At 33.1% G+C, this 24,170-nt stretch overlaps 5 protein-coding genes across 6 annotated transcripts; 2 read left to right on the top strand and 3 right to left on the bottom strand.

The window, feature by feature from the left end:
- Positions 1-208: 208 nt before the first annotated feature.
- LOC145588461 (amino acid transporter AVT1I-like) lies at positions 209-2,386 on the bottom strand. The gene is made up of 2 exons (XM_081645110.1): positions 2,142-2,386; positions 209-1,356 (listed from the first exon to the last, which is right to left on the bottom strand). The coding sequence occupies exons 1-2, from the start codon at positions 2,284-2,286 to the stop codon at positions 209-211; spliced, it is 1,293 nt and encodes a 430-aa protein (XP_081501236.1). The 5' UTR covers positions 2,287-2,386.
- Positions 2,387-5,978: 3,592 nt separating this feature from the next.
- On the top strand, positions 5,979-7,613 carry LOC145588460 (uncharacterized). Of its 2 annotated transcripts, XM_081645107.1 has the most exons (5): positions 5,979-6,171; positions 6,315-6,653; positions 6,941-7,102; positions 7,260-7,343; positions 7,489-7,611. In XM_081645107.1, the coding sequence occupies exons 1-5, from the start codon at positions 6,064-6,066 to the stop codon at positions 7,594-7,596; spliced, it is 801 nt and encodes a 266-aa protein (XP_081501233.1). In that variant the 5' UTR covers positions 5,979-6,063; the 3' UTR covers positions 7,597-7,611. The 2 variants fall into 2 exon arrangements, with proteins under 2 accessions (XP_081501233.1, XP_081501235.1); XM_081645109.1 differs by lacking the exon at positions 6,315-6,653 and having other exon boundaries at positions 7,489-7,613.
- A 313-nt stretch (positions 7,614-7,926) lies between these two features.
- Positions 7,927-10,349, bottom strand: LOC145588459 (amino acid transporter AVT1I-like). Its single transcript, XM_081645106.1, has 2 exons — positions 10,158-10,349; positions 7,927-9,086 (listed from the first exon to the last, which is right to left on the bottom strand). The coding sequence occupies exons 1-2, from the start codon at positions 10,315-10,317 to the stop codon at positions 7,927-7,929; spliced, it is 1,320 nt and encodes a 439-aa protein (XP_081501232.1). The 5' UTR covers positions 10,318-10,349.
- Positions 10,350-15,707: 5,358 nt separating this feature from the next.
- Positions 15,708-18,374, bottom strand: LOC145588458 (protein TUNICAMYCIN INDUCED 1-like). Its single transcript, XM_081645105.1, has 3 exons — positions 18,145-18,374; positions 17,375-17,725; positions 15,708-16,665 (listed from the first exon to the last, which is right to left on the bottom strand). The coding sequence occupies exons 1-3, from the start codon at positions 18,268-18,270 to the stop codon at positions 15,841-15,843; spliced, it is 1,302 nt and encodes a 433-aa protein (XP_081501231.1). The 5' UTR covers positions 18,271-18,374; the 3' UTR covers positions 15,708-15,840.
- Positions 18,375-21,079: 2,705 nt separating this feature from the next.
- On the top strand, positions 21,080-23,084 carry LOC145588457 (cytochrome P450 76AD1-like). Its single transcript, XM_081645104.1, has 2 exons — positions 21,080-21,967; positions 22,473-23,084. Exons 1-2 carry the CDS (start codon positions 21,080-21,082, stop codon positions 23,082-23,084), a joined length of 1,500 nt encoding a protein of 499 aa, XP_081501230.1.
- Positions 23,085-24,170: the final 1,086 nt, after the last annotated feature.

The following is a 24,170-nucleotide window of genomic DNA, read 5'->3' as shown; positions in this document are numbered from 1 at the left end:
AATTGTGTATTATAACCATGTATGTTAGTAATTTGATTTAATATAAAAATGCTCGCCTTGTTTCTCTTTCTGCAAACATTACAATAACCACATACATGCATGAAGTAAACTAAGCTTAAAATTCAAATGTTTGTCGTCGGACTTCAATTTTTTTTTTGCTTATCATGAATTGAAATTGTTTACAACATAAACTAGACAAAGTAATTACCTATTTATGCATGATTTCATGTACTATATTTACTAATGAGGTATATGTACCAGATACTAGAATCAATATACTAGAACATACAATCACCCAAATATAAATACGCTCGACTAATCTTCTGTTAGTCTTGGCATTACTAGAAATCTTTAAGTAACATAAGCATGGAATTGTAAGTGAACCCGTAGCACCTAGTACTGCTCCAGCAAGAGCCATGAGGTAACCGAAGTATGGAAGAGCCAAGGCTACAATAACTTGCGTAGCAACCAAGACTGCTCTAATCACAATCTTGAAGAACATATTCTTCATGTATTTGCTTGGAAACCAACTTTCAGTAGTAATAACCACCGGTTTCAATAATAGTGCGTATTTTACAAGAGGAGTGATCACAGTGATATAAATAGCAATTTTCGAGCCTACTTTGTGTGTTGGAAGGTTCAATGTTATTTGCGACTCAACTCTTGATCCAAACATTAAGTATCCTAAGATTGCCATCGAAACATATATGAAGGAGGAGAAGGCAAAGGAAAGCAACAAGGCCTTAAAGAAATGGTGCTTCTTTTGCATGGAGGTGTATAAAGTAGGAAAAATGGGATGTGAAGTATAACACAACATGTATAAGCTAATAGCCGTTGGTATTCCCTTCCAATTGAGAAGCGTTGTAGTTTGAGCTTGGTGGAATCCAATACCGTCTAATGCTCCCACCCATAAAATTGATCCAAGCACCAAAAGACTAGCTACACAGCCAGTAGCAGAGATATACGCAAAAATACTTAAGTTGTCCAACAAAACTGTGGGGAGAAGAATTACCGCGATGATTATTATGAAACTTGATTTTCCATCGATTGATAACCCGAGTGCATGAATTGCCACCCTAGGGAACAAACTATGTAGATTGTCTCCTTCTAAGATCAGGAAACCTGTGGTGGCCATATAGAGGTCTGCATATAGGACTATTGATACCACAACTTTACCAATTTTACCAAAAGCATGCTCCCCTATGTCCGAATAATGTTTGATACTTTGATCGGCCTCCATGCACCTCTTTATTAGAAGGCCCGTGTAGGTAACGGAAATGAATATGGTGAAAAGCAAAATTAAGCTCAACCAACCTCCCGAGGCTAATGCATAGGGAACTAACAAAACACCATTTCCTGAGTGTAAAAACAAAACAAGAAAAAACAAGTAAGGGCCTGTTCACATTTACTTAATTTCAGTTCAGTTCAGTTCAGTTCAGTTCCAATCAGTTCAGTTCAGTTCAGTTTAGTTCCAATCAGTTCAGATCAGTTCAGCTCTTAATTTCCCTCTCACATAAAATATTCATTTCAGCTCAATTCAGTTCAGTTCAGTTCAGTTCAGTTCCAATCAGTTCAGTTCAGTTCAGTTCAGTTCCAATCAGTTCAGTTCAGTTCAGTTCAGCTCAGTTCAGTAAATATGAACAGGCCCTAAATAAAATATTTGTTAGAAAGAAATTGGATTAACTCGATTAAGTAACAATTTCATCAATATATTACTATATACATCATATCAGGAATTGAATTTGTTCTACATTTCAATTTTAAAAATTTTATATCTTAAGAATACACATTGATCAAAATTAACACCTTTGCTATTGTCACAAAAAAAAAAGAAAAAAAAAAATCAAAATTAACAAATCAAGATCACATGTGACATTTTTTTTCCTCTCATATGTAATATGTTAAAGGATTTATGATACATTTTTTATACATATATTTGATTGTAAAATTACAAATAATAAGGTAAAAAAATTGGAACGCATGAAATATATAGAGACACAAAAAAGGTAAGATAATAAAAATGGACACTATATTATGAGACAGGAAAAATATTAATTAGTGCACTTGATAAAATCGGACGCACAATGCTATACGAGTGAAAAAAAAAAATGATGAAACAAATTAAAAGCAAAAGAACTAACCAAGGATGGCGTTGGCACCATTGAAGAAAGTCTTGAAGAAAGAGGTGTTACCCTCTACAAGAGACAGCTCGTTGTTCGCCTCTAACACCTCGAGTGCCGGCGTAGGCGGAGAAGTATTCCCACTGTGTTCACCCCCCATTGCCATATTCTAAGGAGGTTTAAAGTGAGAGAGAAGGAAATGAGATTTATCAAACTAATTAATGGCCAAATATTATTGCACAAGTTTTGAGTAGATTTTTTTTATGTATGATAATTAAAGCAATATCTTCTGAAGTAGTTGTTTTTTTTTTTTTTTTTTTTTTTTTTTTTTTTTTTTTTTTTCTGGGATACTTTTGAAGTTAATTAAATACTGATAGGGTGTAGTATTATTATTTCCTTGATTTTAAAATGAATGTGTAAGCACAATATCTGGGAAATATTCTGATGGCGATCGAAGAAGATATATTGTGGACCTTAATCTAATATGAAAAATAAATAAGTAAAAGTGTTAAATTGATACTTGAACTCTTCATCTTAAGTCAAGCTTCAAAGTTGACGCCCACTAAATTGACCGAACTTTTGTTTAATTGGAATTTAGAGCTAGTATAATAAGGTCATGCGTTCAAATATGTACTTATAGAAAATTTAACGATGGGTATAAATTATAAAGAGAATTATGTAATGGAGCATGGTATAATATAAACTCAATTTAGGGTCTTCAGCTTAATTTCAGTTCAGCTCCAATCAATTCGGTTCAATTCAGTTCCTAATTTCCTTTTCTTATAAACAATTCAATTTAATTCAGTTCAATTTCAATTAGTTCAGTTCAGTAAATCAGAACAGACCCTTAGGACTACTCTTAATAATCTATAACACATTTTTTTTTTTGAAGAAGTTTCTATGACACATTTGAATAGTGATAGTTTTATTGATCTTCGTAGATTTATTAATATTATTTGTGACGATAAACAAAGCTATTTTCGTACTATTTAGGAATGGAAATAAATTAATTACCTAATAGATTAGGGGATGGACGCTAATGCACTAATGGTGGATTGAAGTTTTTCTTTGTTTAATATTTTATCAATTTAATCTTATATATATATATATATATATAAAGGGGAGTTTTTTCCCGAGTTTTTAAAGAGCCACGTAGGATTTAGTTTTTTCAGCGCGCCATGTAGGATAATAATTTTAGTGGTAGCCAATTAAATATGAGTTTATTAATTTTTTTTAGAATTAAATAATTTAAATGACACGTAAGCAAAATTGACGAATGAGATTTCCCAATTTAAATTAATTAAATATAAAATATTATCTTTTGATATTAGAAATTTTATCTAAATATATAACAAATTTTAGCACATAAATATATACATAAAAAAAAATTAAAAATTCAAACAAATCGTGCATGACACAGACTTTATCTAATACGGAATAAGAATTAATGGGGAAAGAAAATTATAAAGTCAATATTGACTAACACAGCTCATAATGTACAATTGTACTGTTGTACATCCACGCACGGCCCCTTTTAGAAGCTTCTCCACAAACTTTCTCAAAAAAAAAAAAAAAATGTTTCTCCACAAAATTTGACTACTTTTGTAGTGTGTAAAAAAAAAATGACTACTTTTGTTTGGCTGCGTACCACTATTATGCTACATTACTTCGTAACTTTTTTTTTTTTTTTGAGAAAAATTACTTCGTAATTATTAAGAACTTGTTTTATACGCCTTTTTAAGGAAATAATAAAATAAAAAATAAAAAATAAAAAAATTAAACCTTATTACTAGTGTATGAATATACGATTATAGTCAAATTAGAATATCAAATCAAAATTAGTCCACATTATACCATACTTTAGTGAACCAGAGTATACTTATTATTGTTAGTTTGGCAATAAGAAGTGTTACAATATTGTAAGAAAGTATTCTCTCCGTCCTCAAATAAACGTCTCATTTTACGAAAATTTGAGTATTAGATATTTTTCATTAATGAGATACTTATACAACCCTATACAAAGGTAACCAAGGATTTTTAACAAACTACCATAGATGATAGAGATGAATAGATGATAGTCATATAAAATATATACAACTTGCTAAAGTTAACCTTTACTTTAGGAAAATGAGCAAAACAGAATTGACTAATTAAAAAATAATGCCACTGTCGAGAAACAAGATTATGTACATTCAAATAACATTAGACTAATTTGTTACACAAATTATTCCCTTAAAATTAAAGTAATTAACCTCATTTTCAGGTGAAATTGTTATTAGGTTGTACTCTACAATTTAGTATGATCTGATTAAGCTACTCCACAATAAAAATTTGCTATACTTTCTTATTCAATTCATTGTGTTTGGCAGCAAGTAGTGTAATGATACAATCAAATAGTATTCTCGCCATCCCTAAATATATATCTCATTTTACCTAATTATCTATATACAAAATATATTGTTTTTATTATTTAATTTAATCATACCTTATCATTTTTGTAATCTCCTTTTAATTAATCAAACATCAGTACATCACCATCTTAATATTTATATGTACTATTCACGTATAATCAACCAAGCCTACTATTTTACTTTTGTGTTTAAAAAGCAAATAAGACATTTATTTGAAAATATACCGGCGTACAATTGGTTTATTATTGTAGTTTCCTTTGTATACATGACCAATGTGTTTAGTGAGTTTAGTCCACAAAAATTCTCGGGTGCATGTAATTTACTTGCAAAAGAAGTTAGTACTTGAGCAATGTTCCATATTATGAGTCAAATAGTCAATTCAATGTAGCATGATAGTAAGCAAATGTTGACAATATTTTCTAGAATGTACGTAATATCGTCAAAGATTTGAGAATCCATACATCACATGGAATTCCACGTACTTTGTCGGCCTTCTAGAACGATAAATAACACTTCCCTGCAACTGTATACTTCATAATAAGTGGAATAATTAAGATTTAAGACTGTAATTATAGTTAATGTTAATTTTTTGAAGCTTCTTAGCAGCTTCATAAAAGAAATAGTAGAATATATACTACCATCATCATACTCTATATATAAGTTCAAAAGGTTTGTTAAAAATTTCCACATCACTTTTGATTCTCTACTTTTATTTCCCTCTTAAATTAGCTTCTAATTAATTATATTTTTTTACCCCTGATATTTTGAAAGGTAATGCTTCTCTAATATTCCCCCCCCCCCCCCCCCCTCCTTTTATTTTTTTTATTTTTATTTTTTTTACAAATTTGGAGTTATTTTTAATTTAGGAGTACGTGAAGGTATATACTTGTAATATGGAAATATCATAATTTGATTTTGTATATATTTCTTTTCTTACCTATATTATGTTGCAGGCCAGGGAATATATTATTCAAGCAATAAGAAGAATGGTTGGAGTAAAAGCATCCTTGAAATACTTTGTGGTACATTTTTTTTTTTTTCTCTATCATAATTTTTTCTCGATTTTAAAGTGATACATTAGTTAAAATACATATGTACTGTTGAGACTGAAAAACATACTAATGAGTTATATACTTATACTCCATCTGTTCCACATTGAATTAAAGTGATAGCTTTAACCCACTATTTGAGACCAGAAGTTTTCTTCCTATTGAAAATAGGCCGATATAGTAAGATATAATTAACCTCCATTAGGCTAATAAGTGGTGCAAACTCTCCTCCCATTCATCCATGCATTAGTGACAATCATCATTATATACTTAAATACTTTACATTTAACGAAATACAAAATTAGGCAACGATTGTTAGTTCATAAAAATTTCTAGTACAAAACGTGATAAAAAATCAACCACATTTTTACATAAAACATTTTAAATATACAGGTCGATGCATTTACGAGCTCACCGTTGAAAGGAAATCCTGCAGTGGTATTATTGTTAGATGAAGAGAAAGATCAAGAATGTTTGCAAGCAATGGCTCAAGAGTTCAATCTGTTAACTTGTTATGTAACAAAGGTGACAACTTTGAAGGCATCAAAGACTCCTAGATATAACCTTAGATGGTTTGCCCCCGCTTCAGAGGTATCATATCATACATTCTACATAGTCCAATCTTAGTCTTTTATTTATAATACTTCGTAATAAATACTTTGAAGTATACCACTTTATCATTTTATGAACGTAAAATTGTTTAAAATATATCGCTTTATTGTTATGATCACTAGGTAAAAATTTGCGGCCATGGAACTATAGCATGCACGCATGCAATATTTTCGACGGGGGCAGTCCAGGGCAATGAGATCGAATTTGACACCCTCTCAGGAGTTTTCTTGGCTAAGAGGATTATAGAGAATAATAGAAGTGGGAATCAAATTAATGGTCATGAAATTTCGAAAAATGATAAAAATTTTCAAAATGGCCACAAGAAGTTCTTAATTCAGTTACGTTTTCCTCTATATCCAACCGTTCAACTTGAATCAAATGAGATGAAGTTGGTGCCTCCATCGCTCAAAGGTCCTTCCACATTGAATATAATGAAAATGTCTCGAGAGAACGATCTCATTGTAAGTTCCAAATCACTTTCAATTCAAACTTAAACAGCACATCTGCACGTTAGTCATTGCATAGTACTTCAATTCTTATACATAATTTAGTTAATCAAGTGTTTATTTTAGGGTAGTAAACTCTAATTTAAGGGTTTATTTTAGTAAACTTTGTTTTTTAGTTTACATAATGAATAGTATTATTGGCTCTTAATTTGAACAATTTGCTAGATAGAGCTACCAAAGTCTAAAATCTAAAGCATTAATATTTAATTTTTCTCCCCTGTGTTATATTATTATATATACAGGTTGAGTTGATGTCTAGCAAGGATGTAACAGATTATAAACCAAAAATGGATGAAATAAAAAAGTGGCCTGGAAGAGGTGTTGCTATTACAGGATTAGCTCCACCCGAATCCGAATTCGATTTTTTTACACGTTTATTTAGTCCCAATTTTGGAATTGATGAGGTATACATGATTATTTTTCCCCATCATATTAATTTACTAAAATTATTTACTCCCTTATTAATTTGCATTATATTACGTTCATATTCGTTATACTAGACCTGCTATATATAAACTAAAATTTTAGCTAATTAAAAAATTTGGGCATAACGTTGAGCAGGATCAAGTCTGCGGGAGCATACATTGTGCAGTGGCGCCATATTGGAGCAAAAAACTTGGAAAATCTCACCTCAAGGCATACATGGTATTTAAATTGAACTAGCTACGTAACAACTAAATCTATCCATCTAATTAAATTCAACAGTTATGTTGACATAGTATACATGTAATTAAATCAACAACATTGACATACATAGTATTTAATGTTTGTTTTGTTGTGTGGGTGACAGGCCTCTCCAAGAGGAGGAATTTTAAGGCTAAATGTGGATACAGACACACAAAGTGTGCTTATTGCCGGTGAAGCAGTTACCGTTATAGAAGGCTCATTTGTCGCATAGAGACTATCATTATTTGTTTTTATTTTGATGTTTTCTTTTATTACTCCCTCCGTCTTAAGCCTATTTCTCTTTATTACGTGAGTAATAAATATTAGAAAAAGGCTTCTAATAAAGGGACGGAGAGAATATTATTTATATTTTTTAGCAAGAGAGCTATTTGTATTACGTGGAACCAGTAGGTATGTAACAAGAGAGCCCCAATGAATCAATGATAGTATGTGTATTGAACGCAAAAGATGAAACTACAATAATAAATGAATATATTAAGTCAATTCAAACATTATAACAAAACTATGTATTCATCACAAAAATGGTATATAGACTGATTACTCAATGCGTAATTTCTGCCAATATATCAACCAAAGAGGTGTAAGTACCGGATATCAGTATCACAATACTTAACCATACAATGCACCAAATGAAGAACCGTTCAACAACGAACCGAGCTTGGCTAGAGCCACTATCGGTGCTTGAAATTTTTATGTAACACAAACACGGCATTGTAAGAGAAGCTGTGGCACAGAGCAATGCTCCGGTAAGTGACATGAGGTACCCAAAGAATGGAAGAGCCAATGATATGACAACTTGTGAAGCGAGTAAGGCCATTCTAACTGCAACCTTAAAACACTTGTTCTTTTGATAATCACTTGAAAACCAACCTTCTGTTGATATTACAACAGGCTTCAGTATCAGTGCATATTTAGCCAGAGGAGTGATCATAGTTGTGTAGATTGCGATTTGTGAGCTCACTTTGTTCGTTGGAAGGTTCAAAGTTATTTGCGACTCAACACTTGACCCGAACATTAAATACCCGGAAATTGCCATCGAAAGATAGATGAAAGTGGAAAATGTAAAGCACAGGAGTAAAACTTTAGAGAAATCCTGTTTCCTCTGCATTGAAGTATACAGGGCAGGAAAAACAGGATGAGAGCTGTAACATAACATGTATAAGCTTATCGCGGTTGGTATTCCTTTCCAATTAATAAGGCCGGTCCCCGCATCATCTCCATGGTGAAATCCAATCCCATCAACAGCTCCAACCCATACAACAGATGCAAGTATCAGTACAGAAGCGAAAACTCCGGTTGCAGAGATGTAGGCCAAAATGCTTAGGCTATCCAACAAAATTATAGGAAGAAGAACAAGAGCAACCAAGATTATGAAGCTTGATTTCCCATCAATCGCGAATCCAAGTGCTTCTAAAGATAATTTTGGGAACAAATTGTGTAGATTATCTCCTTCTAAGATCAAGAAACTTGTACTGACCATATAAAGATCAGCATATAGAATAATGGAAACAATAATTTTACCAATTCTACCAAAAGCATACTCTCCTATGTGAGTGTATGTTTTAATCCTTGGATCTGATTCCATGCATCTCTTTACTAACAGGCTTGTATAAGTTGATGCCACGGATATTGCAAAAAGCAAGATTAAGCTTAACCAACCTCCGGAAGCTAATGCATATGGGACTATCAATACTCCATTTCCTGAAAGCACATAATTGTATCGATTAAAAATGTTATATTTATTTCAGCTTAATTTATGTTCTGTTCAGTTCAATTCAGCTCTAATTAGTTCAGTTCAGCTCCTAATTTCCTTCTCTCATAGAATATTTATTTCAACTCTATTCAGTTCAGTTCAGCTTCAATCAGTTCAGTTTAATTCAGCTCAGTTCAGTAAATATGAACAGACTCTTAGTGACAAGATAATTTTAGGACCTCCAAAAAGTCAACTACACTAATATAATTTATAAGATGCTTTCCATTTAAGGAGCACCTTCCATGTATTATTGCAAATTTGCAACAAGGTCAAATGATATACGGAGTACTCCGTAAGTGGTATGGACGGTGTCAAATTGGACATTTCGATTGATGTGCTGGTTGTAAGTTGATACGTGCAATATAATGTGCATGGAATAATTAAGAAGGCTAGACATTTAGTGCAATTTTAATTCGACCAAATTGGGAGCAACAATTAAAGCTTTTTCTTGAGATGCAAAATCTTCTCCTATTGGTTTAATAGTTGGTGTTCATGTTGATTTATTATTTGGATCATCACTCTGTCTATAATAAGTATAAATGCACAATACAAGTAACTTTTATCAAAATAATTATTATTGACATTAGGGAAGAGTTATTTTTATTTTATTTTTTGGAGGAAAGATTACAAGGAAGAGTTATGATAAGGAGAATGTGGGAAAAATTTACTATACAACTATCTATAATGTTACAAAAGAGTATAAAGGGTTTTTTTTTTTTTTTAAAAAAAAAAAAAAAAAAAAAAAAAAGTAGAAAACTAGTTGAAGTATAGTTTGTGAATATTGAATAGTATAAAAGTCGAAGTTTGTCAATAAAAAAACAGAGGACTTATATAATTATATAATGCAAAGTTTGATTAGTCAGTTTGTTAACCTCATTTAATATTTATCTTTTCTTAAAATGAATAGAAAACTATTTTGATTTATTACTCCATTAACATCAATTAGATTACGGAGCAATAATATTCATATACTCAAAGTGAAAGAAAATGAAAAGGTGATAGGAATGAAGTGAACTTACCTAAGATAGTATTAGCACAGTTGAAGAGAGTCTTGAAGAAAGAGGTGTTGGATTCTTGAAGAGATGACTTAATATCGTTGTCACTCGCCTCGGTCGCCGCCTCTAACTCCTCCGCAAGTGGTTGCGTAAGAGAGGATATGCTGCTGTATTCACCCTTCATACTCCTTAATCGTCTATGAAGAAAGAAAATAAAATGGATGGAAGACTTTATAACTTGGAAAAGTATACCAATATATAATGAGATGGAACTTATTCCATCACATGTTATAAAGTCATTTTAATTTATTTTTATTTTGATGAGAAAAATAGTCAACTTAAATTTTTCTTATATAACTTGCAATTGGGTGGTTATTGAAGGATTATAAAAAGATCTACCCATATATGTATGTGATTGGTTAAACACTATGAAGTATGGAGTATTAGTTTATTTCTAGACATTTTAGTTCACATTTGAGTTTAGAGTTGGGTTTGGGCCAAATTTACACATTTTTTGAAAAAGTTGGTATGACCCGGCATGATTGTCAGCTCATAATAAAATAATAGAGCACATTTGAGCTTAGAGCCCATAATAAAATTCCAATGTGCTCGATTCGTGTGCCTATATATGGATTACATGTCCAAAATTAGACATGAGGATCAAGCTGTTTATGGATTACTTCATACGGATTAATAGATGATAGATTCATAGATTGTCATGGATGATCATGGCCTGAATTTTCCTAGACTTGCTTGAACACGAGGCTTGTAATGTGTTATTAAAATTACAAGTAACATAAGTACATAAATAAATAAACATGCAACCAATTAAAAACTAGAAAGACTTATCTACTGTATTTTGCTGGAATTATTTCAGACAATCATAGTGGACCTAGACAGTAACCCATAATGAGTTCATGAATGGGACAGTAGATCGCACGAACACACAGTTTTTTTTTTTGAGATCACGAACACACAGTTAAGGTCACAATTATCCTGATTTTATCAACCGTTAGTTGATGTTTCTAGTAAATCTTCGTAGGCCATAGGAAGCTTACCAATTAAATTGCAATTTCATAAATGGAGGAAGTTTGATAATGATACATCGTTTAACTTTTAGCTTACCTCTTTAATGAAATTAACTTATCAACCTCTTTACTTTGATCATTAATAAGAGTGCTTACTTACAAATTAAGTGTGACTTTTACGATGAATTAATTTTTCTTTGAGTATATGTCATGTAAGCCAATGCAAGTAGATTGAATTCAAACACTAATCACACACATGTTACTCTATCAAGCACAACTTATTTAATGAATTATATGCATTTAGTGGATCTAATAAATTATATATAGACATGGGATCGATAAAAGATTTTTATAGTGCAATAAAGATTAGAAGGAAGGCAAGGGTTAAATTAGAAAGATAGGGTTAGCTAAGGTTTTAGAAAGGAAATAAATACAAAAGGCTATATCTTCAAACCAATCATGCATCATATTGGCCCTAAGCTCAATAGGAAATTAATTTATTAAGCCTCTTTACTTTGACCATTAAGATTCTATATTTACAAATCAAGGGTTCCTTTTACAATTAATTAAATTTTGAAGATTGAGTAACTGACACATAAGCCTATGTAATTAGATTAAATTTAGAAACCTCTCACATATATGTCACTTTGTCAAGCACAATTTAATTATTGAATTGCGACTATTTATTATTGGATCTAAGTCAATATATACATATATGGGATAGAAGAGTTCTAAAAGAGATAAAGATTGAATGGAAGACAAGGGTTATAATAAAAAGATAAGGTTAGCTAATTATGGTTTTAAAAAGTGAAATATAGTGTAATAATATCTTTAAACCAATCATACATCATATTATTGGTCCTTAAAGCCAATATGAAATTAACTTATTGTTAGCCTCTTTATTTATTTTGATCATTAAAAGTGTCTTTTACGATAAATTGAAACTTGATTGAGTATATGTCACGTATGCCAATACAAGTAGATTAAATTCAGACACCTCTAACTCCTATATACATGTCATTCTGTCAAGCACTCCAAGCACAGTGTAAATAGTGAATTGGTTTTATCTAGTGAATCTAATTGAATGTATACATGGGATAGAAGATTTCTTCAACTAGATAACGATTGAATGTAAGGAAAGGGTTATAATAGAAAGGTAAGGTTAGCAAGGTTTTAGAAAGGAAATACAAGTAATATTTTCATACCAATCATTCATCATATTGGTCTGTAAGCTCAATATGAAATTAGCTCATTAGCGTCTATACTTTGACCATTAAGATTACTTACTTACAAATGAAGTGCGTCTTTTACATTAATTTTGATAATTGAGTATATGTCACGTAAGCCAATGCAATAAGATTAAATTTAGAAACCTCTCACATACATGTCACTTTGTCAATGTCAAGCACAATGTAATTATTGAATTGAGACTATTTATTAATTAAATCTAATTAAATATTTATATCCATGGGATAGAAGAGTTCTAAACGAGATAAAGATTGAATGGAAGGCAAGGGTTGTAATAGAACGATAAGGGTAGATAAGGTTTTAGAAAGTAAAATACAGAGTAATAATATCTTCATCAACTAACCAATCATGCATCATATTGGTCCTTAAATTTGATATGAAATTGACTTATTAGCTTCTTCACTTTGATTATTAATTAAGAGTAGTGCTAACTTACAAATTAAGTGTGTCTTTTACGATAAATTAATATTTGGTTAAGTGTATGTCACGTAAGCTAATGTAAGTAGATTAAATTTAAACGCCTCTCACATGCTTGTCGTCACTCTGTCAAGCACAATGCAATTATATACTCCGTATTAAATTGCATATATTTAGTGGATCTAATTGTATGTACATGGAATAAATCTATAACGAGATAAATATTGAATGGAAGGCAAAGGTTATAATAGAAAAATAAGGTTAGCTAAGGTTTTAGAAAGTAAAATATAGAGTAATATCTTCAAACCAAGCATGCATCATATTGGTCCTTATTAATCCGATATAAAATTAAATCAACTTATTAGCTTCTTTACTTTGACCATAGAGTGCTCACTTACAAATTGTGTCTTTTACGATGAATTACTTTATAGTTGAATATATGTCATGCACGTAAGCTAATGTAAGTAGATTAAATTTAGACACCTCACACATACATGTCACTCTGTCAAGCACAGTGCAATTATTACATTGCGTTTATTTAGTGGATCTAATTGTATATACATGGAATAGAAAGAGCTTTATCACGAGATAAAAATTGAATGGAAGACAAAAGTTATACGGAGTAATAGAAAAATAAGGTTAGCTAAGGTTTTATTAAGTAAAATATAGAGTAATATCTTCAAACCAATCATGCATCGGTGCTTAAGTCTGATACGAAATTAACTTATTAGCCTCTTTACTTTGACTATTAAAAGTGCTTTCCTATAATTTTTTACTCCGTACTATATTTCTTTTACGAGTATAATTTATTAATACCCTAACTACCCTCACTTTCATTCATTTTATAAAATATTATATTAATTAATGTCAATTAATAATTATTTGTCAACTAATGTGTAGTACAGTACTACTTAATTGAAAAAAAGAAAAGAATTCATTAATTCATTTACTTTTTGTACCTCACTTCTAGGGGTGTAAATAAACCAAGCCGATTAATAAATTACTCGGGTTCGAGCTCGGTTAAAGCTCGTTTATGTTCGTTTAATTAATAAATGAACCGAGTTTGAACAAATTTTGAAGCTTGTTTAATAAATGAGCTTGGACACGAACATAGATATGCTCGTTCAGATATGTTCATGAACAACTCGTTTATTTATTTTAACGAACTACTCGCTTATTTATGTTCATGAATTATTGATTTATTCACAATTTGTTACTTTAATTCTTAAGTTTATACATTGTGATTAAGATTTAATTAAGTCACTTCTTTATTTTCCTTTTTTTTTTTTCCCAGACAATAGAAGTGGACCTGACCATGACCCATGAATGGGACAGTAGATCACACAAACACCCAGTTACGACTTAAGTCTTGCTGTCTTGATAGACCATAGCTAGAGAAGCTTGCCAATTAAAATGAAATTCATACGATACCTCTCTTGTAACATTGACAACACATTAAATTAATAAGGAGTGACATTTACAGCTTTGGTTTATATGATCAGATACGACATACAAAAATATATACTTTGCATATACAACATATGTGTTATGAATTATGAAGTGGATGTAAAGATTATTTAGATATGAAATACGAAGTAACTCATCAGTCTCTTTGTTTTGACCATTAAATGTTAGTTATAATATAAGTGTGTCTTTTACAGTGAATTAATTTGGGTTAAGTTTAAGTCACGTTAGCTATTAGTCACTCTATCAAGCACTGTGCGTGTGGGCCATAGACCGTCTTTATTTGGGAGAAGCATGATAAGGCACGGCACGACAAAACTGCTAAAATCAATGCTGTTTTGCTTAGATACGCAAGCTCGACACAATGGCACGAGGGTCTAGGCCGTGCACGGGCCATCCTTTTGAAAACTTCGGTCCACACAAGCGACACAAAACTCGTGGGCCGAGCCATGGACTGGGCCTAACTAACCTCAAACCACGTGGGCCTTGTACGAGACACGACCTGACATGGCCGAGAGCCATCTTTATGTAGATACTAAGGCTCAAAATTATGACGTCAATTCTCTGTAATATATACCAAATTTGCTTGGTTAACATAGCCATCAATCGACCAAAGATAACACTAATAAGCATACCAAGATACCGAGGTCCAGAGAATAGTATTAGTATATACTTCATACTAAGCTATGGAGGCCGCACCATTGCAGGCTTGCAGCCAATGGTGATAATTTTTTAATATAATATGCATATAAGTAACAACTTTTGACTAATGTGCACTTAAGAAACAATCATTATTGTAGTAAACACAACCACATCTCTAATGACAGTACAAATCGCAAAGGAAACGTCCTCACCAAAGAAGCAAATCAAGCAATTATCAATAACACTAAACGAGTAGAAAAGTTTAATTAGAAGAACTAGTAGTTACACAACAAATTAACCTTCAATCACTGTAACACTTCACCACTTGTGAAAACATTTAGTGTTTCTTCTCCAGTAAATGTCACATAAAAGTTCCTCCCCTTGAAGATGCCGTTATACCCTTAGATATGTTTTGTATTTTCATCAAATAGATCAACTTGTATTTTTCATTGGTGGCAATCCATTTAACAACAAGAAAAGGATGATAGTTGGAAAAATTAGATCCTCAATCCTATTATTTAAAGCCTTTTCAAACTTCAAAGAATCACAGGAGACCTACTACTAGAAGGAGAAGCAGGAACGACAGGAAAGGGCGTTGGAGCACGACCAACGATCTTGGCTGCAAGGAGGACGATGATCGGCTCTGGAGGTTTGGGGCTTTTCAAGCGACCGACAAGGGAGACTGACGCACTCAGCTAGATTGCTGGCGGCCAGCCAATCTTCTGGTGGAAAGTCTAAACTCTGGGGGAAAAAAAAAAGGGCAGAACTAGCAATATAATTTCCAGTACTTTGTATATCAAAATTTTACAAGTTGAACTACACAACATCGATGGACCCAACAGGAGAACGCATAATCTCATATCTACAGCTAATTGATGTATATTTATACTTGAGAGGAGTAATATACATTAGATGGTAAAAGGGTTTGATGGTTGATACATTACTGGGATTTTGGACATTGTTACATTGCCCTGCAACACACTAGGAGCCACTGTATCCTCCAAAAGAACAGGGTGAACTTGAGTAACTTTTTCGGGAATGATTTTATCCCCATCAACCTTAGCAAGGGCTTCAAAATGCAGCTTCACCTTCTCAGGCTTGGTCCTCCACTCAGGGAAGCCCTCCAGCTTAATCCCATCTCCTTCTTGGAGCTGTTTCTCAACCCTAAACCCAATCTTCAAGTATGTCTGAGCAGAAACATCGGCCTTCAATAGCCTGAAAGAACCTTCTTCGTTGGCTTTGGGACCCAACACAGAAGATAGCAGTTTTTCGAGACCAAGCAAATTCGAATGTGAACCATTCAAAGAGGTCATGGGCCACAATGTGGTAAACTGGTCGGGTGTTATAAGAGTAGGAACTTCGCTAGGGAGGTCAATGGCAGTGGCCATTTCAATGGGCTTGATCTTTGAAGGTTGAGACAATTCAACTAGGCCAGGGGCAAGGCGTTTCAGCTTCAAGCGGTTGGAAGATGAAGGTGAGGAAGGAGAAGAGGATGTGATGGAAGTAGGGCCCACAACACGAAGAGAGAGCAGGGGAGCATCTTTGGCACCAGAAACACGGTGAAGATGCTGAGCTAGACTTAAGAGACCAGAGGCAAAACCAATTTGAGTTTGGTTCAGGGGTAGTGGTAGATCAAGAGGCTGGCGCAAGCTTACTGATTTTGCACCCTTGACTGTTACCACAGCACCCTCTGCAAGAATTACTTTCCGCAATACACCAGCATCCACATCATGCTGTGAAAAAACAGAGAAGTCGTCATCATTGATATCCAAACAGATTGAAAGAGATATAGTCATAGCACGTTCATGAAAATTGGGCCATGTATAATTTGAATTATGCATATTGCAACTGAAAATCACCAAAAACTGTTCTTTTGTGTACATTCTTTAAGTTATTAAACATCGCCTTTTTCAACCCTTAAAAGTTATCAGTCATAGCGCCATACTGTCAAATGAGCCTCCAATAAGTATATAACAAGCAGTTCTCAGCAAAAAAAAAATAACTTGAATAGGTTGAATTAGTCCTTTACTCTTCCAAGTTCACAACTTTAGATGCAAAAACACAGCAGTGACACCAAATATAAAGACGAGCTAAACACGTTACATTGCAATTCAAAACCCATGCATCTGTTCTTCAAGACACCAAGCTAGATCACTTTAGATGCAAAAACACAGCAGTGACACCAAATATAAAGACGAGCTAAACACGTTACATTGCAATTCAAAACCCATGCATCTGTTCTTCTAGACACCAAGCTAGATCAGCCACAACTCAATTATACAATCAGCAGCCATTTAAATGTCTTTCATGATGGTCTCTGCCTATACTATGTATAATGTGTACAATGTACATGGATTTGCCCCTATTAATGCTAAATGCATAGATTATCAATCATAAATCACAATTCACAAGTAATCCAAAGAACAGCGAAAAACAACTTACAGGCAATGAAAGCCTCGTGTGTTTGGCATCCTGAATCCATAGCTCCATAGGACCGGCAAGCTGAAAGGGTGCCAGAACCGGACTCGTATTTTCCTCTGTCTTCTTCTTCTCAATCAATCCATTCTCCTCCCCGGGTCTAACAGGCTTCTCAACCCGGAAAATGGGCAAATCGACGAATTCCCATCGATTCACATCCTCCAAAAGCTTCACTGGAAGCACCTTATTGTCAATTTCGACGTCAAATTCATATGCCACCGAATGCCCCACTAATGTATCCCTCAGATCAAATCCTGATATCCTGAAATCATCTGCTTGAAACCCTAATCCCTTCACTACAGCCTCTTTCAAATCCTAAAAACAATAAATTCAATCTACAATCAATTAATTTATCTGCCAATCAAGAACTGCACATTACCCACACTCACAAACATCCAAATTCATCTGCCAATTACAAAACTTCCAATTTCTTAAATCTATTAATTCCAAAATCAAATTAAGCTCAAATCACATAAATTAATAACATCTCTCATTCATAATAAATACTAGCACAAAATGTAGGGTTCCCAACAATCGAATTTCACGATCAAATCAGGGATTTTTAAAATCAAGAATCCATTTAGCATTTATCAATCAATCAAATTAATAAATCAAACAGAAACAAACCTTGATTCAGCATTTTAACGGACAACAATCAATTAACAATAGGATTGAAACTCCAATCAAAATACAAAATCAAACCCTAAAAAATAAGTAATTAGAGCGAAACTTACAGAAATAGCTTTAGGATACGGGGGATTAACATTGGGAGATGAAACGAGAGCGGAAGAAGTAGGTAAAACCGCCATTAATACAATTAGAGCTGAAGCTGAAGCTATAAACAAGAATTTGGACGCCATTAAAGTTGCAGAAAATCAAGAATTCGTATTGTAATTTTATACTTTATATATTAACAAAAGAAATTATGTTTGTTTTTGTATTGTTTTAGGGAATTGATCGTTAAATAAATAATAATATTACAAGGGGATAAAATTCTAGAATTTTTTCAGCGTAGAATGTTCTAGGATGATGACGTGGAAAATATTGACCAATGGAATGAGAGATTGTGATACGACGAAGCTTGGTGATTGGCTGTGCTTTGCTGTTTTTTTTTTTTTCTTTTTTTTTTGGTAATTTGTGAAGTTAGTTTATTGATAACGAGATTTCTTTTAACCGTGCGTACTCGATGTGGCGCCAAACACGAAACAATTCGTATCACCGCATGCCACGTAACCACGAAATTAGAGGGAAAAATAGTGCAAATTCATAACATCGTAGAGGTGGCAATTTAGGCATCTATGTCGAGTTTGGTGAAGTCGAAATTTAAATAGAGTTCTTTTGAGTCGATTCGAATTAGATTGATTGAGTTAGTTTTTGATCTTTTTGTTGCAAATTTAATGTACATTGCTCCTTATATTAACTTTTTCTTGCTACAAAATGCATACAAAATATCAACAGACTCACCCACCGTAAGGCAAGAGTGTGACTCGGATCGAATCTGAATGTAATCACAATTAAATTCCGGTGAACTGAGTGAGGCATACTAAAAAAAACGTTCTTTGACGAAATTACGGAGTAGCAAACTTTTCTCGCTCATGTACACGAAATAAGCAAACTTTTCTCGCTCATTGTATGGCTTGAAGCAAGCTTCGTGATGTTGGTTTGCAAAATTGACTTCAGCTCTGAAAAAGTACAACTCCTTACAATCTTACTCTGATTATTCTTTGTTTACATATACTAAAGACAAAATTCAGATTAATGTCTTAGTGTATGTTAATGATCTTATTATCTCTGGTAACAATTCCGCTACACTTGTTGGTTTCAAGGCTTATCTCAATGATTGTTTCAAGATGAAGGACCTTGGTTCTTTGAAATATTTTTTTGGTATCGAGAGGTTTGTTTCTGTGCCATAAAGTATACTTTGGACATTATTTCCGAGTCCGGTTTGTTAGGGGCAAAGCCAAGTGGCTTACCCATTGAACAAAATCATAAACTGGCTCTTGCTACAGGCGAATTTTATCAAATCCCGAGGCTTATCGGAGGCTTGTGGGATGGTTGATTTATCTTGGGGTTACTCGACCCGACTTGGCCTATTCTATTCACATTCTGTCACTGTTTATGCAAGCCCCCCGTACTGAACATTGGGAGGCAGCTTTGGGAGTGGTGCGGTACTTGAAGGGTACCCCGGGTCAAAGAATTTTGTTAAGTGCAGACAGTGAGTTGCGTCTGCAAGGTTGGTGTGACTCTGATTAGGCGGCGTGCCCCTTGACATGACGTTCTTTGACAGGTTGGCTCGTGTTTGCTGGTCATTCTCCTATCTCTTGGAAGACTAAAAAACAACATGTCGACATCTTCTGCAGAAGCAGAATACAGGTCTATGTCTGGTGCTACTTGTGAGTTAAAATGGCTCAAACCTTTGTTGTTGAGCTTGGGTATTAATCATCCCAAGGCAATTCTGTTGTTTTGTGATAGCCAGTCTGCTTTGCATATTGCAAAGAACCCCGTTTTTCATGAACGGACGAAGCACATTGAGATTGATTGTCACTTCGTTCGTGATGCTATTAATGAAGGTCTTATTTCTCCATGGTATGTTTTTACTTCTTCTCAATTAGCTGATATCTTCATGAAGGCTCTTGGGAAGTCGCAGTTTGATCATTTTTTATCCAAGTTGGGCACTTTTGACTCCCGTGCTCCAACTTGAGGGGGGGTATTGCGGAGATATTTTCCGAGATATTAGAGTATATTTGATAGAGTTTTTTTATGGTAATTATGTTTATCTTTGTGATTGTTTCCTAGTTTCTAGGTTACCAAAGATAAGGTAATTCTAGGTTTGCTTGTACTCTATATATTGATGTTCCATAATCAATGAGAATTAAGCCGAGTATTCACAAAGTTTAGCATACTAATATGATTATGTTAAATCTTATGTACATAACATCGATAAATGATATTTTTAATGTATATAAATGGAACAGTAGTAACACTTATGGTGAAAAGGAAGGATTATTTTGTTGGACAATATAAGGTACTAGTAATCCATAGTTGTGACTTTATCTCATGTCTTATAGTTATCTAATCATTTAGGAAAAAGCTATTCTTAGAGTTTCGGGTTTGAATTTTGTAAAATGACATTGAAATTAAAGAGCCGTCGAAAAATTCAAGAAACAACAAAGAGAGCTAGAACTCTAGAAGGAAACGACACTCGCTTGGATTCAATCTTTAATAGTATTTGGATCTAGCTTAGTCAGTCTCTCAATTTGATTTTGTAAATATATTTTGTTCTAACCTTAAAAATATAAGTGGCTAAGAAAAGTACTTGTGAATTGAAAAAGATATGTAGCTTCTATAATTATGCAATCTAATAGTAGAACTAAAATATAAAAATTAAGATTGCAAAATTCTACCAACCACAAATTCACAATACAAAAGTTTGTTAAAACAACTTGTAGAGGTGTATAAATACATAGTGTGTGTGGTATGGTCATGCATCTTCCATCGACCACTGAACTTGTGCATGAAAAAATCATCTGTTCTTAAAACTCAAATCACCCTAAAATTTTTACTTTGATTACTTGAAATTTTTTTCTTTTCCCTAAGCTTTTTAGCTTAATAACCTATTCTTTCTATTTTTATATTAAGCATTTTGATACCATTCAAGTAGTAACAACCATGGATAGTACAACACTTGTTATGGTTATTTCTATTTTATTTATATTTTTATATCATGTCAAATCCTTTTTTATCCGTTATTTTTCTAACAGGCTTCCACCAGGGCCGAAACCAAAACCAATTTTTGGCAACATTTTCGATCTTGGAGAAAAGCCTCATCGATCCTTTGCCAACCTAGCAAAAATTTTTGGCCCATTGATTAGTCTAAAGCTAGGCAATGTCACAACAATTGTTGTATCATCCTCTTATGTGGCAGAAGAGATGTTTTTAAAAAATGACCAGTCATTTGCAAATCGAACTATTCCTGATTCTGTTCGAGCTGGCAACCATGACAAACTCTCCATGTCATGGTTGCCTATATCTCCACAATGGCGGAATCTTAGGAAGATCTCTGCTGTCCAATTACTCTCAACACAACGCCTTGATGCTAGCCAAGCCCTAAGGCAAGCCAAGGTATCACAACTTCTTGCATACGTGCAAGATTGCTCTAAAAAATTCCAACCGGTTAACATAGGAAGGGCAGCATTCACTACTTCCCTAAACTTATTATCAAACACATTTTTCTCAATCGAACTAGCTAGCCACGAGTCTAGTACTTCCCAAGAGTTTAAGCAACTCATGTGGAACATAATGGAGGAAATTGGAAGACCTAATTATGCAGATTATTTCCCCATTCTTGGCTACATTGATCCATTTGGCATAAGACGTCGTTTGGCTTCTTACTTTGATGAACTCATTGTTGTTTTTCAAAACATTATTTGCGAAAGGCAAAACATTCGTTCAAGTGATGATTCAAGTGCAAAACATACAAATGATGTTCTAGACACACTTCTCAACCTCTACGACAAGAATGAGTTGAGTATGGATGAAATTAATCATCTCCTTGTTGTGAGTATTCTTACTTTGATTTCTTCATATAAGACTTGTCTTTGTAACTGTGTTTTTTTAATTCAATTCCCATCTTATTGTGTTTTTTTATTTTTTATTTTATCATATAAATATTTGAGGGTTTCAGGAAAAGAATTAGGAATGAAGACAAAAATCTTTTCTTTTTATTACCATCAAGAGCTTAAGACATAATTTGAAATATGCATATGGTCCACGTACTAGCCATAAATATAATTATGTGTAGGACAAAACATTATGGCAAGGGTAACAATTCTAACATGTAATAGCAATACAATTGTTACGGCCCTTATGGGGGCTAGATATATTGAATAACTGTTTAGTTGTAATCTACGTGAAAAGATACGCTTTAATATATTGATAGTTGTATCAATAAGATAAAAATTTGTTTGCCTGACCTTATGAAGTAGAAATTCTCATACAAGTATTAAATTTTACTAGCCTAGCATGCAATATGTAATTTATATTTGGAATCACCATATGGCAGGATATTTTTAACGCTGGAACAGACACTACTGCAAGCACTTTAGAATGGGTAATGACAGAGCTTATTAAAAATCCAGAAATTATGGTCTTATGTCAAAACGAAATTGAACATGCTCTTGGAAGAGGTGGTTCAAGCATTCAAGAATCTGATATCTCAAAATTGCCTTACCTGCAAGCCATCATCAAAGAAACGTTACGTTTGCACCCTCCTACAGTGTTTCTCCTCCCACGTAAAGCAGACAATGATGTAGAGTTATGTGGATACGTAGTTCCAAAAAATGCACAAGTTCTTGTTAATTTATGGGCTATTGGACGTGATCCAAAGGTGTGGAAAAACCCGGAAGTATTTTCACCAGAGAGGTTCTTAGATTGTGAGATCGATTTGAAAGGACAAGATTTTGAACTTTTACCCTTTGGAGCTGGTAGAAGGATATGCCCTGGACTTAATTTGGCATATAGAATGTTGAACTTGATGTTGGCTACTCTTCTTCACAACTACAATTGGAAACTTGAAGATGGTATGACTCTTAATGATTTAGACATGGATGAAAAGTTTGGAATTACATTGCAGAAGGTTAAGCCTCTTCAAGTTGTTCCAATCCCAAGGTATTAATAAGTTACTTATTCAAACCAAAAAAAAAAAAAAAAAAAAAAAATTCTACTTCTTCTGTCTAATTATCGATGCAAATTATGTTTATATAAAAAAAAAATGTTAGAATAAGACTATCACAAGAAAAATGAATTTGCTATTATAAGCAAAAATAGTATTGTGTACGTACTATTATCACTGTACCATGTTTATAACTTATGTAGGAAAAGACTAAATCATATGAATAGATTAAATACGGAGTACTTTTTAACGTACTTCAATTTGCTTGTTATATAAGAGTTGTCCTATTCAAATCTTAGCATTAATCAAATAATTATAGTGTTAGAGCCGAATCTTCAACTTTTCCGTATATTTTTTAAAATTTTATTTAATTTTTTAAAAGTAAGGAGAATTCTCTTGTAAATAGGGGAAAAATTAAGAATCTCACTTGTTTAGGGTGAGAGTCAAACCTCTCTCATAAGGGTGGAAGATTGGAAGGAGGACCTCCAACCACAAGACCAACCTTGATTCTCAATTTTTCTGTATATAGGTGGAGGGAAGTATATGTATAATCTATAGAATACATACTGAGGTAAACAACTAGCATTAATTACTAGACAAATTAAGTTAAACGTGTATTTAAGATAATACGACTATATTTATCTTAAGGCACTAAATGTCTAAATTGGTAAAATGTACTACGTAACTTGGGAGCCACTTGAATTGGGTGAAATGGGAGGAAAAATACAAGAGTAAAAAGTATGGAATATAGATGGGGCTAGAATGAGGTAATGGGTGTGTAAATTAAAAATTCTCTCTTAAAATGAGGGTAATAGTTATTCAACCTCTTGAGTAACTTTTCCTTCCCTAAACCATTACACTCACGTGTCTCCTTCCCATTGTTCTTCGTTCCTATTCATTTTCTCCGACCTCCAATTTACTCTTATCTGTTTTCCTTTGCTTTTTTTTTTTTTTTTTTTTTTTTTTTTTTTTTTTTTTTTTTTTTTTTTTTTGTTAGTTCTAGCTCTCTCCTGTCCTTACAGGTTACTCTTGATTTCTTCTTCCATTAATTATTACAGCAGTATATATAAGGACCAAACTATAGAAAAT

The sequence above is a fragment of the Chenopodium album genome, chromosome 17 (assembly GCF_948465745.1).
Source record: "Chenopodium album chromosome 17, dcCheAlbu1.1, whole genome shotgun sequence".
Taxonomy (NCBI): Eukaryota; Viridiplantae; Streptophyta; class Magnoliopsida; order Caryophyllales; family Amaranthaceae; genus Chenopodium; species Chenopodium album.
The sequence above is the reverse complement of the archived record's forward strand: the minus strand, read 5'-3'. Positions and strand labels throughout refer to the sequence as shown.

Bases quoted from the DNA above. Each gene is read 5' to 3' on its own strand.
- LOC145588461 (XM_081645110.1), bottom strand. From the start codon at position 2,286: ATGGCAATGGGGGGTGAACACAGTGGGAATACTTCTCCGCCTACGCCG. The intron at 1,357-2,141 runs GTTAGTTCTTTT...TTTTACACTCAG, and splicing joins TGGTGCCAACGCCATCCTTG to GAAATGGTGTTTTGTTAGTT.
- LOC145588460 (XM_081645107.1), top strand. From the start codon at position 6,064: ATGGCTCAAGAGTTCAATCTGTTAACTTGTTATGTAACAAAGGTGACA. The intron at 6,172-6,314 runs GTATCATATCAT...TATGATCACTAG, and splicing joins GGTTTGCCCCCGCTTCAGAG to GTAAAAATTTGCGGCCATGG. The intron at 7,344-7,488 runs GTATTTAAATTG...TGTGGGTGACAG, and splicing joins CTCACCTCAAGGCATACATG to GCCTCTCCAAGAGGAGGAAT.
- LOC145588459 (XM_081645106.1), bottom strand. From the start codon at position 10,317: ATGAAGGGTGAATACAGCAGCATATCCTCTCTTACGCAACCACTTGCG. The intron at 9,087-10,157 runs GTAAGTTCACTT...ATGTGCTTTCAG, and splicing joins CTGTGCTAATACTATCTTAG to GAAATGGAGTATTGATAGTC.
- LOC145588458 (XM_081645105.1), bottom strand. From the start codon at position 18,270: ATGGCGTCCAAATTCTTGTTTATAGCTTCAGCTTCAGCTCTAATTGTA. The intron at 17,726-18,144 runs GTAAGTTTCGCT...TATTGTTTTTAG, and splicing joins CGTATCCTAAAGCTATTTCT to GATTTGAAAGAGGCTGTAGT. The intron at 16,666-17,374 runs GTAAGTTGTTTT...GTTTTTTCACAG, and splicing joins ACACGAGGCTTTCATTGCCT to CATGATGTGGATGCTGGTGT.
- LOC145588457 (XM_081645104.1), top strand. From the start codon at position 21,080: ATGGATAGTACAACACTTGTTATGGTTATTTCTATTTTATTTATATTT. The intron at 21,968-22,472 runs GTGAGTATTCTT...ACCATATGGCAG, and splicing joins AAATTAATCATCTCCTTGTT to GATATTTTTAACGCTGGAAC.